Raw genomic sequence first — 16,724 nt, forward strand, 5'->3', positions numbered from 1 at the left:
CATTACTGACAATCCTTGAGATTCTGCAAATTCCACAAGTCTTTCACCTCTTTCATTTCTTTCACCAATTCCAAAATTTCCTATAGTTCCCCTTTCTGCGCTGTTTTGTCTTTTTCCAACCTTAGCATTGAAGTCTCCCATAATAATAGTGTAGTGGGTTTTCTGCTCATCTAGAAGACTCTCAATTTCGGTGTACATTTCTTCAACCTCTTCATCATCATGGCTCGATGTTGGTGCATAAATCATTATAATCTTTAGCTTGTATCTCTTAGAAATCTTGAGTATTAGTCTTGACACCCTTGGTGATGTACTTTTGAATTCCAAAATGTTGTTTTTAAAATCTTTATGGACCAGAAACCCAACTCCACCTTCACTCCTTTCACTGTTTCCATTGGTGTACAGCAGATTTCCACTTGATAAACTTATAAGTGATTCATTTCTTCTTCTTGTTTCAGCCAAATCGATGATATTCCAATTCACATTTTCTAATTCCTTTTCCAGCTCTAATATCCTGTCTTCACCGATGAGTGTTCTTACGTTATAACAGGCCAAGTTCAGTTTACGTGCATGGCAGCCTGGTCGTACCCAGATATTCTTAGCACTCTCTGCTTACACTTTGATCCTCTCGCTGCCGTAAGAGGGAGAGTGAAAGCTGCTGGGGACTGAGGGCCATTTGTTTCGGCGTGCTTTCATATGCTGGAGAGTTTGGTCTTTTCCTCTTCACGCTGACCAGGCGTCTTGAAGAGAACCACTCTACACGTTCGTTGCCACCTAAGTGACGTAACAGGGCTTACCATCGAGAAGGTGTGCATGAGTGGATTTTAGGGAGGCAGGCCAACTGGACTTCTCCTAAATCTTCTGTAATAGAGAGATATTGGATCCATCAGTGTTTTAGGCTGAGTGTCTGATAACACACAGGATACCTGTTCCCCTTTAAGCCCCTATTTATTTTTACATGTTGGTGTTTTTTACTGCCAAGCTCACATCTGTTGTATCATATTCCTGTAAATTCCATCATTTCATTAACAATGAATGTAATAAAGTAAAATAGCATCAAATATGATACAAAATATGATTTATTCAAAACAATAAATAACAAAAAGGTCATGCAACCTTATATAAAATGTTTAATCACAAATAATGACTTGGCCATAGTAACAATATGAGGTGTAGCTAGAAAGTTCCATGCTTTTATTTTTTTCTCTTGAAATATTTACTTTGGACAGCCCTATGTTAAGCCATTCTTTTCTGCCACGATTAGAAGCATTTCTGATATTGATTTTGTTCTCAACATGTGCTGCTGGACTTTCAGTAAAAGTTTGATACTTAAAAAGAAATCATATGAAGCTAAGTTGGGAGAGTAGGGTGTTCCATCTGAAGATGTTTTTCATAAATTGCCTTATCAATAATGGTGTGTGAGTTGGCATGTTGTAATGCAACATCCACTTGTCCAGCTAGAGTTTTCCCCTCAAACACTTTGAAGGTAAAATGTCTGATTGATAGTTTGTTCTTAGTGAAAAAATACCTTTTTTAAATCAAAGAAAACAATAAGCATGATCTGCCAATCCTTGCTTTTTTGGGTTTTGAGAACTCTCTATCTTCCATTGTTCTACGTTTTGATCTAAGGATGAAGCATACTGAAAAATCAATGTTTCATTCCCTGCAATGAGAATGAAGAAACAAGCTATCCAGAAAGCTTGGTTCTTAAATTTTGTCAAACAGGTTGATAGAAAACTGTTTTAAGTCATTTGCTATAAGTCGAGTTTTTTGGTGATATCTTTGCACAGACCTTCATTTCAAGGCTGAAAGTTAAAATTTGACAAGCATTTCCTTTACCTACCCCAACTATTCTGATAGTATGAATAAGTTCCTGCACTTTTCAACATTTTTCTTTTTCATACTGCTGTTTGGCTAGATCGAGAATTGTTCTTGCATTTTTTCATCCCTCAGAAAATTGAGCCATTTGAAAATTCATCTTCAGCCCTGCAGACTCACTATAAACTTGAAACAATTCCTCAATTTAACCAGAAATTGTTAAGTTCATTTTTCAGATGCAAATAGCATTTTAATTTAATATTGTGACACAAATAAATGCCCAGCAACTTATGTCTATCATGATGATAGATGAAAAACAACAAACAAGATTCAATGGCAGCTTTGCTGTTGGTTATGATAACAGCAACTTACTGTAGCCATTTCTGGGACTTTCTAGCCACAGCTTGTATATGTCATAATGAACAGAGTATAAGTCATAATGAATAGAGATAATTTAAAGAGAACAATGCTTAATTTTAAATAACGTGAAAAAATCTGAAAAGAACAATTCATCCTTATCAGCTAGACAATATTTTGACTCATTTATTCTATAAAAGGTATTCGCTATTTACAAAACAATTTCAATAGAAATTGATCAAAGCCCTTGGTAAGAAAGGTGCATTAAAATAAAATCACATTTATTTTATAGAGCATGCATTTATAGCAACATTTAATTGTTTAAAAAAAAAGCATAAAAATTAGTCATCGTCCAAAACACTGATTACTTACATAATACCAACAGTTTTGTGCAAGAATTGAAAACAAATGACTAGATTGGCTGCACATCACTGCATTTTTTTCACTAGGCTTGTACTGGCCCTCAAGCTCTTTAAAAGCTAACACAAAAATAAATATAAAATTGCTCTGCATAAAGCACTTCATTGTCTTGAAGTTATCAAATGTGGACGGAGTTACTAAAATACAGTTTTCAGAGTATCTTTTTTACCAGTGGCAGTAAAAGAATATTGCAAATCTTAATACAATAGTTTTTTCTTCAACGAACCACACTTTCACTTTTAGTATGTTGCCTTGGATCATCTCTTTCTTCAAATGGCATTAGTTCTTCTGCAAGGGCCCAATTTATTTTTCCTGAAAGAAAAAAAAAAAAATCAGTTGCAATATCTGTCAAAAACCTAATGAAAAACAAAATATTCAAGCTGCTCGGGAAACAAAATCACATATAAAAGTTAGCATTAGTAGAGGCATATGATGGAAGAAAGCAAGCTTATGCAGCATCAGCCAAAAAAAAAAAAACTTCCACTTCACCCCTCCGTTCGAAATACCTATCCAGCTGAGCCTTAAATTTATTTAGGCTATCAACTTCCACAACAAGGGATGGAAGTCTGTTCAACCAACCGCCCGCTGGCTAAAGGCAAATTTCCGCACATCTATCCTACATCTGTCTTTCCTCAATTTGAATTTATGCCCTCTCAGGTGATTATTCTGAGCAAGAGACAGAATCCCATCAGCATTGAGCATGCTCAAACCATTCAAGGCTTTACACACCTCTGTCAGATCACCTCGCCGGTGCCTAGTCTCCAGACACTGTAATTTGCAGGTTGTAGGAAAATCAGGCATTAAGTAATGCATGCATTGTGTTAAATTTCTAGCACATTTGATTATCGAATAACAAATATAGAAGTTTTAAAGCTCGGGGGTTAAAACTTCTATACTTAATATGTTTACCAAAACTTTATCATGTGATGGGTAGTTGTGAGGTGATACTTGTATAGTAGGTCTTTTTAAAGGGATGGGGAGAATGGGTTAATTTCTCAAAAACAAACAAAAATTATACTAAAAATTTGGTATAAATCTGATTTTCGCTTACTAAGCAATGCCCAAAACATATTTTCACATATCCTCCATCTCGCACATTTCACACGCCTCCATTTCGCAGAAATCTGCGAGATGGAGGTGCTACAGAATCAGCACGGTGTTTATATCTTCCCAAGGACCACTGAAATGTATGCTGAAAATTTGGTGCTGATCCAGTTTTTCTTTGGGTAATTCCTGAACATTTGGAACTATATGCAGATTTATGTGGAAGGCTATGGAATCTGAACTGTTCTTAATTCTTCCATGCTTCTATGTAAGGATTTTATGGGGTGGGGGAGAGATGAATTCCTATTAGTCTGATTTTGAAAATTTGGCTTGACAAATCTTTCTAAAAGACCCAAATATAAAATTTTACGAACATTTGTTCACTGGGAGTCAAGTTATTATATGTTAACGGATGGACATGAAGACAATAAGTGAAATCTGTCAGTGTGTGTGTAGTTGTGGTATAATAAAGACAGCAATTCAGTTACTAAGGAAGTTTTACAGGAAGTACCATGAAATGCCTGAGAATTATCTGTATTCTTTTAAGAAACATAATGACCGATTTTTCTATATGCAGGTTGAAGTGCTTAGATATTCATTATTCTCCATTTCAGTTTACCTGCATCATGCCACTAAAATAAAAACTTATGTTATATTAGTTATCAGTACATGCATACTTGCTATAAAGACAGCCCATATGCATTTCAAAAAGCTCACAGAAATTAAAACTTATAAGGTGTGGTCACATGACATTGCTTGAAATGTGTGATGCCTTGATTAGCTGAGCAGTTTTGTTTTGCCTGTTCATAGTACTGCACTATAAACTGGTTTCCTCTACAAACAATGACTCGTTTGGAAGTATGTTCACTCTAAGAAACTGACAATTTCAAAATTTTAAAACATACACAGTACTTTTTTAGTGGATTTTACAAAAATTTGTTCACTGGGAGTCAAGTTATATGTTAACGGATGGACGGATTTTTAAAAAAAAAAGTATAATTTTTTTGTATTCGCTATTAAAGCTTTAACATATTTAGTTCACTTGTCAAAATAGCATAGTTTAAAAAATGATGCAGAATTATACTGCTTACAATAAAAAGTGCTTGCACTTTTTTGTTATGTTAAACAGGTTGGTGCTTGATAAGGAAGTTTATAAAAGGGATTTCGCTATTTAACATTTAATAGAAGGCAGTTAGAGCAAGTTTCAGAGTCATATAAACAGAAAAAAAAAAAAAAATTCATTGGCTATTTGGGAAAATTGATTAGTTAATTCAAACAATGAAAATCAGTAACATTTCTTTTCCACATATATCACATTCCAATCTCTTGATTATGCAATGATAAATTTTAATTTTTAAATTTAAATAACTTAAATATGCATTAAAATGATTATTCAATAAATGAATTTAAATTTGCTGCACTAAGTGCACAATAAATTTATACAACGTAAAAATCAAAAAATTTCCAGGACAATTTTTATTTAAACAAGTACACATCAATTTTCAAAGTAATGACCTTGGTTATTAACACATTTTTATCCCTATCAATTATATTATTGAAGAAAAGTTTCTTCATACATTTCTGAGAGTTCCTTGATTATAATCACAGCTGTCATAACTCCTGCTTCACTAGAAAATCACTATGATCAGCAGAAGCATTGTAATGTAGTAATTTCCAATTTTTATATGTTCAAAATTTTTTTACTCTGTTCAAGTAAAATTCAAATCAGAATTAGACAGTCACTTTTTTCAGAATGGGGAAAGTATGAGTGACTGGAGATTTTTTTTATTGGCAGATGCTGCTGTTGTTGTTTAAGGGCTTTACGGCACAAGGACAGCAAAGGCCATAATGCGCCACTGGCAGATGCAAAAATGTCTGCTTCCTGGCATCATTCAGCCATTCCAGTATTAATCTTTCATGTATTTAATGATTTCTAAGTATGCAGTCATGCCTCCTGATATAAATTCACAATGAATTTATACTTTTTATAGTCAAAACAATAATTTAACATAATATAATCTTACATTTACCTGTTAATCTGAATAATTTTTTTCTACCTGAGAGAACTGGCATTATATCTGTAGGTCATAAAGATAACATCACATTTCATCTCCAGTCAGTAATATTAAAAATTTTAACCAGTTCTTTTGCAAGTTCATCCCTTGTTTCTAACTGATCTGTTGTTGGAAACATGGTAACAAAGGAACTGCATGAAGTAAATTTCTTAATATTTAAAATATCAGATATGATGACTTGGAAATTATCATGATATTACAACTTGAAAGGCTATGTTTTCAATTGTTACATGACCAAATAATATTTCTAATTCAGAAATAAGTTCACATTTGTTGATGTGCAGGCCTCCAAGATGTTGCACCATTCCAAGGGTTATCACATCCATGTTTGAAGCACTTGTACCATTCAAATATCCTACCACTTGCACTTGATAAAGCTTTTTCACTCTATGTATAAATGGACACTGCTCTACGTGGACTAATGTTATTAGTGAAGTCCCCCAGGGTTTGCTGCGGGGGCCCATGGTTGTTTTGTGTATTTATCGATGAAGGTATATCAGGTTTAATGTCCAAGTTTGCAGATGATACAAAGTTGGTAGGGTTGTTAATGACAGTAAGGGTGGTATGTTACTGCAACAGGATCTAGAAAAGTTCAGCAGATGGGTTGAGAGGTGGCAACTAAAGTTTAACATTGACAAATGCAAAGTACTGCATATGGGTAGCAATAACCCAAGAGAAATGTACCAACTGTGTGGTACTACACTCAGAGAGGTGGAGAATGAAAAAGACCTGGGGGCTAATTGTGCAGTCAGATATGAACTTCTCTGAGCAGTGCAGACTGGCTGCCAGAGAAGGTCAAGGAGTTTTATCAATGATATATACGAATTTTGCTAGCAGAGCAAAGAGGTGATTATCCCTTTGTATAAGGCAATCGTCAGGCCACACCTCGAGTACTGCGTACAGGTCTGGAGGCCTCATTTTAGAAAGGATGTAGAGTTGCTAGAACAAGTACAGTGAAGGACAACAAGATTGGTGAGAAGAACAAATGGGTGTGCTTACAAAGAAAGGTTTAAGTTCTGCAAGTTGCAGCATCTGGAGACGGCAACTGCGAGGTGATCTGATTGAGGTGTATAAGGCCTTGAATGGTTTGAGCAGGCTCAGTACTGATGGGATACTTCTGCTTGCTCAGACTAAGAACCTGAGGGGGGCCTAGATTCAAATCGAGGAAAGACAGTTGTAGAATAAATGTGCGGAAGTTTGTCTTTAGCCAGTGGGTAATTGATTGCTGGAACAGACTTCCATCTGCTGATGTGGAAGTTCATAGCTTAAATAAATTTAAGGCTGAGCTAGACAACATTTGGAGTGATCAGATGGGTGAAATGGGAAATTTCTTTTTTTTTTTTTTTCGCTGATGCTGTATAAGCTTGCTTTCTTGCATCATATGCCTCTAATAATGCTAATGTTTTGATAAGTGATTTCTTCGTACGATCTCTAAGATTAATTTCTTCAACAAAAAGCAAAGTTCTGTAAAAAATCTTTGTTAAAAAGCAATATTCTTAAAAAAAGTTTTGATACAAAATTACTGTCTACAATAGATCCTACTCTGTCTATGGCAAAGGCAAAAACAATCATAACCTTCAAAACAATCCACTGATATTTTTAAAGACAAATTGAACCTCATACAAACCTTGATGTGTTGGTGATGGTGGCAAAGGCACTAGAGACTCTGAACTGTTATGCCAAGTATCATGACTACCGTTGCTGATATGTCGCAAAGGAGGAAGCTCTCTTGCTTTCAAATCAGTAAGAGTTGAATTTCCTGGTACCACTTTATTCTTGAAGTGTTTCTTAAGTTTCTTTGGTTTTTTCTTTTTCTCTTTGGAATCTGTAATATGTATTGAAATTATTTAGGAGATTATTATCTAAATCAGAAATTAAGAAAATTAATATTTCTTTTTTACTACTACTCATTAATAATTACAAACTGTCTCATATCTACCAAACTATTTTGTAATTAGCTTTTCAAGGATCAAATGTTTTTCACAAAATAAGCTAAGTAAAAAAAAAAAAAAGACGAAGGAACAAATAGAAGCAATGTAAGAGCATAGAATTGTTTCTAAATTACATCAGGCCTGACGTAGCCTAGTGGTCAGGAGCGAGGGTGCATAGCACGCGTTCCTTGAGCGGACCGGGGCTCAAGCCCGTGACTACTAAATACAATAAATATTTGTATTGACGATTTATTGTAAACTCTACTGACTTGGTTGTCGTGCCGGAGTATAAACAGAAAATTTATTTTATTTATTGTGCAGACAATTATCAATGAATCACTGTTAATGGTTGACAAAAGAAACAATATTGTGATATTTTAATTACATTGACATTTCAAAGATTATTCATAAATCTTTCTCAGAGAAACATGTAAAATGCAGGTGTTACTCAGAGTTTAACTACACAGACCATAATACATGGTTATCAAGAACCACAATGTCAAGATGCAAGAAATTTGTTTGGGACAAAAAAAAAAAAAAAAGTGCCGTGTTAGGGGACTAAACAATTTCAGGAATGAAGGGCAGAAAATAATGTTAATCATGCAGAATCAGGCTGATTACAAACAAATATTATAAAATTAAAGTTCTTGTTAGAATCAACTAAAATAAGTATTCACAGAATACAGACAACACAAAAAGGCAAATACATTTTAAAAATTACAAAACAAAAACTATCTCAGGCTGACAAAAAGGCACAAACGTGGTACAATGTGCAAATTGGATAACCAGATAAAAACAACCCATTTCCAGAAACTGAGTATTTCATGTTGTTGACTGCACTATCAGTTTCAAGAAAGCCATCATTGTGAAGATGCCAAACATGCCATTATTCTTTGTGGCAGACAGCAATGGGGAGAATAGAGGCAAGACAAAGTCAAGCTAAAGTAGCCAGGTGGTTGAATGTGACTTGCAGCTAAGCAGACTGTGGAACCATTCCAAAACACACAGTCTTTCAGAGACCTGTCTGAAGTTGTCCAGGTATCACTTCTGCAAAACATAACTGTTATTTGACCTGTCTAAATGTAAGGTGTCATAGTGACTTAAACAGCAAGCAAATGCATTAGAGCTTTCTGGATCTATAAAAAGTTTGTATCTGGGCATACTATCTACAGAGGGCTTCATGAGAGGGGTCTTTTGCACAACAACTAGATCTGTTACCTTGATCTATATACCTAAAAGATCCTGTTTGAATTGGCACTGATAGCACATCAACTGGACCCAGGAGCAATGGGTATAGATGCTGTTCACTGATGAAGTGAGATACAACCTTCCATTCAATTCTCAATGCATTTTCATCTAGAGGAACGGGGAACTAGATTCCATTCTGGTAACACTGCAAAAAAAAGACCATTTGAAGGTGGTGGTGGTTTAATGGTGTGAACAGGAATCACTGTCAGTGGTTGTAGAGATTTTCACATGTTCCCATGAGGTACTTTCATATCTATAAGATAGGATCCCTATGCTTGCCCTTTTACAGGAATAGTGAATCTAGACTTTTTTTGTAAACCCTCACTGAGCTGGCATTAGCTCTTACACAAGAATAAGAATTGATATCTCTGGCACTAATTAATATTCTCGACATGAGGAGTCAATGTCACACCTATACCCATGGAATCACACGCATGGATCATTGATGCCATTTTGGCTGCTCAAACTCATTTGCATAATTTTAGACACAAATTTGTCTTTGTGCATCATTATGACACATTAAAATGAGTGTTTTAATAACATTTTGCTTTAATCTAACAATGGTTTATGATTTATTTATTTTTAGAAAAATAAATCTTCAAACTAAATTAAGTCAAGCACAAAACAGTCAACATTTTGAAATCTCTTTGGGCTCTTTCTTTTCAAGAAAGTTTGGATGAGTTAAGATGCAACTAGGAATGATGCAGGTTAAGATGTAACTATGATGGAACATGAAAACTGAAGTATGGATAGATTGAGATGTAACTAGGATGCCTGGTTCTCAGTTACTTAAAACAAAACATCTTGGTTACATCTTAATTCACCAAAACCTCAATATTGAGAAAAACAGAGCCCAAGGAGGTTCCAAAACATTGACTATTGTACATTTAAATTAATTTATTTTGAAGAATTTTAAACAAATTTAGTTGAGTATAATTAGCATGAGTTTGTGTGTTCCACATTTCCATATTAAGAATTTAATTTGCTATCATGTCGACACATATCAGAATAATTATCTTCTTTTAAGGACAGCATTTATTTTTGAAAATTCCATTATTTGTGAAATTTAAAAATTATGAAAAGCTTTCTTACTTTCAGGAACTCCTTCAAGTGGAGATAAGGATGGCAAAAGACCTCCATTAACCATATCACCTTCTATATCCGTAGAACTAAGGCCTTTGCTATCGCCCTCAGACTCTGAGAATATGTTTGGCATAGCTTCTAGTGAGATATAACTTGCTCCTTTCTGCTCTTCATCTGCACTGTGTGTTGGGCTTACATGAATAACCCTTGCACCTGGAGGTACTTGAGGAGAGGCATTAAACTTTTTTTTAAGTTCTTTTTTTGCAAGGTCTTCCTAAAGTAAAGAAAAGAACTAAATTCATTTCTTTATGCATAAGCAGCAAAAATTACTTTATAATATTTAATATTATGGATGCCTTGTGGGCACAATTAAAGAAGCACTAAACACTTTGGCAACCAATTACTGAGGAACTTCATCTATATGAGAATAGTCTAACAGCATCCAAAAACAAGTTCTCATTGGTGTGACAACTATTGTTATGAAATTTCATTGTTATTGAATTCCACAGAGTTACTACAGCCATAGTAACTCTGTACAGCTCGAGTTTTTTATACACTGGTAGAGTCACCCAACAAGTTGTATTTAAAGCTTCTTTTTTTTTCTTTTAAAAGTAACCAATAAAACAATTCTCAGTTTGTTGTGGCACATGGTATCTTATCCAACCTGTATGCTTTCCCAATTCACAGTATGTCTGACAATTGTGTTGCATACTGCCATAATGGTGCAAAAGAAATGAAGATTTTATTCAAATGTAATTTGACTATACAGCATAGCATTTATATTCAGAAAAGAAGCAGAAAAATTTTTAAAGAAAAAGAGCATCTGATAAAGTGAAAGTGACATAATGTGAAAACACATTTTACCAACTCAGTACCAGACTGAGAGAATTTAAAAATACTAATAAGCACTTCTTCATAAACATAACCTCCATCAACTATTCCTCAATATACAGGGATAAGTATTCTCTTTGCTAACATTGTGCAGAGTTGTCCTAGCCTCATCTGCACAGCTATTCTTCCCTGTATTGACCTATGATATGATTTAGCTTATGCTACTCATCACACACACACACACACACACACACACACACACACACACACACACACACACACACACAATAGAATAATTTTAAAGAAAGAAAACTATTAAATCAAAATAACAGAGTACAGTAAACCCCCGCTATTTGCGGTCGCTGATTTAATATAAAATGAAACCTAAAAAAATTTGAATTTTAAAGCGCCGTGAACATTTTCCACCATAAAAAACGTGGGCGTGGCTAAAATTATCTTCCCCGGTCAAAACAGCGCTCAGTGGATGGGGGGAGAGGGGTGACAAAATCGCGAGCGTGGATGTTTCTCGCTAATCCTTGTTCAGTATGTGTTATGCGCTTGTCATGAAGGTTTCGTCGTTTACTTTTAATTTGTATGCTTATAAATTGAATAAATTTATCAATTTATAAATTGATAAGCTTACAAAAGTGATAAATCTACCATTTTGCAGTGTAAAACAGACCTTTTCGAGTTTGTTAATGGAAGAAAGCGACTTTATTGTGGACAAGTTCTTTCTAACCCGTACAAAAATATGGCTACGAATAACAAGGGAAATGTGAAAAGATCAAAGAAGGTGATGACATTAGTGAATAAAATTGAGTTATTAGACAATTTCTAATGGTGAAAGTGTCTCCTCATTGTAAAAACATTATAAAATCAATGAGTCAACGGTACGATCAATCAAAAAATCGGAAGAAAAAATCCGCCGTAGTGTCCACGAAAACGCGCTAATTGCTTCAAAAATTTGCTCTGTAACTCGTGATGTTAAATTAGAAAAAATGGAAAAACCTTTAAATCTGTGGATAGAAGACCAAACTCAAAATAAAATTCCGTTAAGTTCACTTATCATTCGTGAAAAGGCAAAACACCTTTATCAACACTTTAGCGAAACTGGTGATAGCACTGGTGGGATAAGTTTTTTAGCTAGCAAAGACGCTGGTTTGAAAGATTTGTTTGAAATTTTTAATAAATATTACATTTAATATTAAATTGTTTCTTATTTTCATTTCGATGCCATATGGCTTGCATTTCACCATGTACATAGTCATATTATGAAGGTACATATAATACGTAGACAAAATTTTAGACTAGTTTTTCTTATATATTTCATACTTTGGAACGGAACCCCTTTATTACTATGGGAGCCATAACTCAGTATTCGCATTTTCGGTAATCGCGGCAGTTCTCAGGAACGTAACCCCCGCGAATAGCAGGGGTTTACTGTATAGTATCAGATACAATTAATGCCACTGTTACAGAACATACAGATATGTTCATTTAAAGTAGATGGCAAGAATAAAATCTACATCTATAAGGAGCCCTTCCATTCTCAGACATTTTGCTCAGAAAAGCAGAAAGTATAAATGTGTGGATCAGCTTGCACATTATAAATCAACTCATGATTTTGTTCTCAGGCTTAGCAAAGCCAGAGAGAGCTTGGTCTCAACGCAGCATAACTATTGAGAGGGTTAAAGATATTTTCAGTTAGGGCCAACCTTTTACCAATATTATACAGTTTATAGAAAAGATATAAATGTCAAGCAAAAAAAAAAATGTAGAAAAAGGCAGTAAGAATATACACTTTAAACTTTTCCAAAGTGTTGCTATAGGGAGTTTTCAATAAGGGTGAGTTCTTTGGCATGAATTTCATTATATTCTTGTGTTTTTTTTGAAGAAATACTTTTTTAAGTTTTCTAAAAATTAAAAATTTTTATATAATACAATTAAATATTAATTTCTTCTTATTTTGATTTGATTGCTCATCATTAATATAAAATTATTGTCAAAAATAAAAACCAAATTTTTAAAATTTTTTAAAAAAAATTGGAAAAAATCAGATGAGGATCCCTCCCATGTGTAGGTCCTCTTCTGAAGTTCATTCTGCTATCTATTACAACCACATCTACTATTAGTTGGAAATGCAGATAAGAGATGACGGCATGCACTAGAAAAATTTAAAAGGCAGTTCATACATAAAAAATTTGATTTATTTGAAATTACCTCCAAAATCATACATACTCACCATAGCCGACACACAAAATCTGCAGATCAACATGTTTACTCCCAAAAGAGTTAAACATTCAAGATGGAAAGTATATCAAATCAAAATTTCACAATTAATGGCATATGATATGATAAGCAAAAAATTCTTTCAAAAGAATACCTTTATTTGGGAAACAGGTTTAAATGGGTTGCCTACGATTACATCTCTATCATCATCTAGCTCATCTTGGCTTTGTTCTTCCTTAGCTCTTTCTATCATTTCCTGTTGTTCCCTATTAGAAATTAATGAACTATACATAAAACTAATTATAAAACATATATGAGGCGTGATCAAAAAGTTCGGGGACTGAACTAATATTTGAGAAATTATGAAGTTTACTGGCTATTCAGATAGATTTCCCTTCAAATAATCTCCTTGACACCATATGTACAGATTCCGCTGCTTCAGAAACTTCTAAAAGTATTCCTGATAAGCTTATTTTGGAATTGCTAACAGTTCCTGTGCTGCATTCTGAATAATTCCTTAGTTGTTGAAAAATTTGTAGCTTTTCAATGGAGCTTTAAGACTGGAGGAGGGGGGGAATCACAGGAACTAAATCAGGTGAATGCAGTAGATAGGGGAACCACAGTGACAGAGTGCTTCCCAAGAAATTCTTGAATGGAAAGTGCTGAGTGGGTAGGGGTCTATGTCATAATGCTGTCTGTGATTGTCAATGGGGATGCAAGGCACAAACTTTGCTGAAATGCATCACATTCCTAAATTTTGTGTTAAAAATTGATTTTGACACATCGCATAAGAAATACTTAATGCGACATTTGTGAAGTTTCACTAGAAACTTCAAAAATAGTTAAAAAATCAATCAAATCATGAACATGTATTTGAGTTATTGATTTTTGAAGGGTGTACAGAACAAGGATCATCTTTCACGGGAAAAGTGACTCACTTTAAACTTTGATGAAAACCACCGAAAAGTCTTTGAATGACACATAGCATCTTCTCTGAAAACTGTTTTTAACATTTAGTGGGTTTCTGTTCATGTTCCTTAATATAAAAAAAAAAAAAAAAAAAAAAAATTATGAAAATTTGCTAATCACTAAAATCACTCATTTTAAAATGAGTGATTTTAAACCAATTCACACTGGTTGCATATAAACAGGTTATTCACATTTTACTATGTCTAGATGAGTCACTGAACATATTGCAACTCACTACAATGCCACAATTTCAAAATCAATCCCCAAATTTTTTGATGTATATACGAGTATGAATATATATATATATATATAGTGAAAAGATATTCTGATTATGGTTTACAACAGAATTTTTAATGCACCATCACACTGATAATGTTAAATACTGAGTAATTCTGTGAAAACAATGAGTATTTTAAACTGCAGCAGTAGTGAAATTTTTCTTGTACATGCTTTGTAATTGCTTGTTTAATTTTAACTGCTGTTGATGCTACTGGGAATGTTCATAGGTACTATCATATTTTTGTACTTCAGATTCATCAAAAAAAAGTTTGCCTTCTGTTTCCACTTTTACAGTGCAGTAGTCAATTGTAGTAACTGTAGACAGACAAGTTATAACTGTACACATACTTGTTGTAGGGTGAAATGTGCAGTTGGAAAAGTATTGGTACTTGTTAAAATTGTGTCAAAGTTAGTTTCCATGGAAAAACATGAAGAAAGTACATTGTAATATTAAAATATTGGGATAGAAAAGAAACAGAAAGACGTCTTTCTAGACATATTTCCATTTCAGAATGATAAATGAACAAAATTTTAAATGATATCTGCTTGGAATGCTTTGGGTAATAGCACAGAAAAGCTTGGAATGCTTGGGGTAATGTGACTTCCAGTCATATTACCCAAAGTATTCCAAAGCTGCACATTGCACATATTTACTACCTTCATCCTAGTGAGGAAGTGGAGAGCAAAGTCTGTCTATCTGTCTATGGAGATCATATGGTGTTAGCTATTGAACCATATGCAATAATTCATGCTAAGCAAACAGTTGACCAAAACTGTCCTGGCCAGATGATGCATGCTGATTGCTTGCTTGCTGCACTATCACAGCAATAGTCAGCAATGTGCTCTTCTCACATAACCATCATCCTGTGTTGTAGACTGGCAACCAGATCAGTCAAGGACAAAAAAGAGTATTCGAACCATAAAAGACTTCATTTCTGCAAATTGTAGCGCTTGGAAATCAGGCAAATGTGAGGAGACCTCACTGAAGTACTTAAGGCTTTAAATGGACTGAGTGAACTAAATGTTGATGGTATCCTTACTCTTTTTCAGACAACACACACATAAAGAGATGAAAATTGAAAAAAGGATGGCTACAGGATAGACGTGCAAAAATTTGCTTTCAGCCAGAGAGGAGTAATTGATTATTGGAACAAACCTCCATCTAGTGTTGTGGATAGTATGAATAAATTTAAAGAAGAATTAGACATCACTAGAGGGAACGGGCAGATGAGGTGGGTAGGTTTTTTTTTTTTTTTTTTTTTTGGCTAATGCTTGCTTTCTTGTAACAGCAGAAACTCATTAATACTAACTCAGTTCATACAAAATTCCCTTTTATAAACAGTAAATATTATTCACCTGATAAGCAACAGATTAAATACATATTTATTACAAAATTCAGTAATGCATAGCAAAAAAGTCTCTTTTTATCCTGTGAGAAATTAATTATTATTTTTTGGTTAATATAAAGCTTGGTATGATCCTAATTAATTAAAGTTTAATTTATTCCTAACTCCATTTTCTGAAGAGTCTTGCAGTGGTGGAAAATTAAGTAAAGAAAGAATTATTATTCTGTTATGTTTGGAGTGCAGTTTTTTACTGCAGACATCAGTATAAAACTGCACCCCAAAGTAGCTAACCAACTTCCATGTGATTATGAGGCCAATAGAAGTGCTTGATTTGTAGTCAAATTTTTTTCAATTAGTTATTAAGAGTAAGACAGAAGAATAATTTCAGAAAAATAAAGAACGTCTTGATGACTCTAGATCACTTGGAATGCTTTGGGTAATGTGACTTTCCAGTCATATTACCCAAAGTATTCCAAGGCTGCACATTGCACATATTTACTACCTTCATCCTAGTGAGGAAGTGGAGAGCAAAGTCTGTCTATCTGTCTATGGAGATCATATGGTGTTAGCTATTAAACCATATGCAATAATTCATGCTAAGCAAACAGTTGACCAAAACTGTCCTGACCAGATGATGCATGCTGATTGCTTGCTATTACATTCTATTGAGACACACACACAAGCATGCGAAGAACATACCTTCGATACAATCAGTTTTATGCAGTAACTGGATCAAGGCATTATTTATAACCTCAAGAGAGCATAAATACCTACCTGGTAAGATATTTGACTCAAAACATGGGGAACAATTTTCAGTCACAGTCTTGGATTCATAACATTGTTATTGCTTGGGATAGTATACTGCATCAAATGTAATAATCAATTTCTTCACAAAGAATGGCTTTGAATGAGAATATCACTGAAAAACATGGGCCAGCAAATGAATGTGATAGCAACATTGAGGGATGGACAATTTGAAGGAACATATGGATTTTGTTGGAGAATTTGAGGAGTTTAAGTTGGATGATGGTGACCAATATTAAGAGGTGCTGACAATGAAGGAAAATGAAGTTTTTGTTACCAGTGATGATGTCACT

General features: G+C 34.1%; 1 protein-coding gene across 2 annotated transcripts in view; it reads right to left on the bottom strand.

Moving 5' to 3' along the window:
- Positions 1-2,724: 2,724 nt before the first annotated feature.
- LOC150081270 (uncharacterized) overlaps positions 2,725-16,724 on the bottom strand; it is a 51,862-nt gene continuing 37,862 nt past the window's right edge. For both annotated transcript variants that reach the window (XM_090379015.1, XM_090379016.1), the window contains exons 6-9: positions 13,188-13,299; positions 9,983-10,247; positions 7,339-7,536; positions 2,725-2,904 (exon numbers count right to left, since the gene is read on the bottom strand). In XM_090379015.1, coding sequence (XP_090235141.1) covers positions 2,810-2,904; positions 7,339-7,536; positions 9,983-10,247; positions 13,188-13,299 — 670 coding nt within the window. In that variant the 3' untranslated portion in view covers positions 2,725-2,809. The remainder of the gene's footprint in view (positions 2,905-7,338; positions 7,537-9,982; positions 10,248-13,187; positions 13,300-16,724) is intronic.

Source organism: Mastigoproctus giganteus, chromosome 8 (genome assembly GCF_048544385.1).
Source record: "Mastigoproctus giganteus isolate SK-2022 chromosome 8, ASM4854438v1, whole genome shotgun sequence".
Taxonomy (NCBI): Eukaryota; Metazoa; Arthropoda; class Arachnida; order Uropygi; family Thelyphonidae; genus Mastigoproctus; species Mastigoproctus giganteus.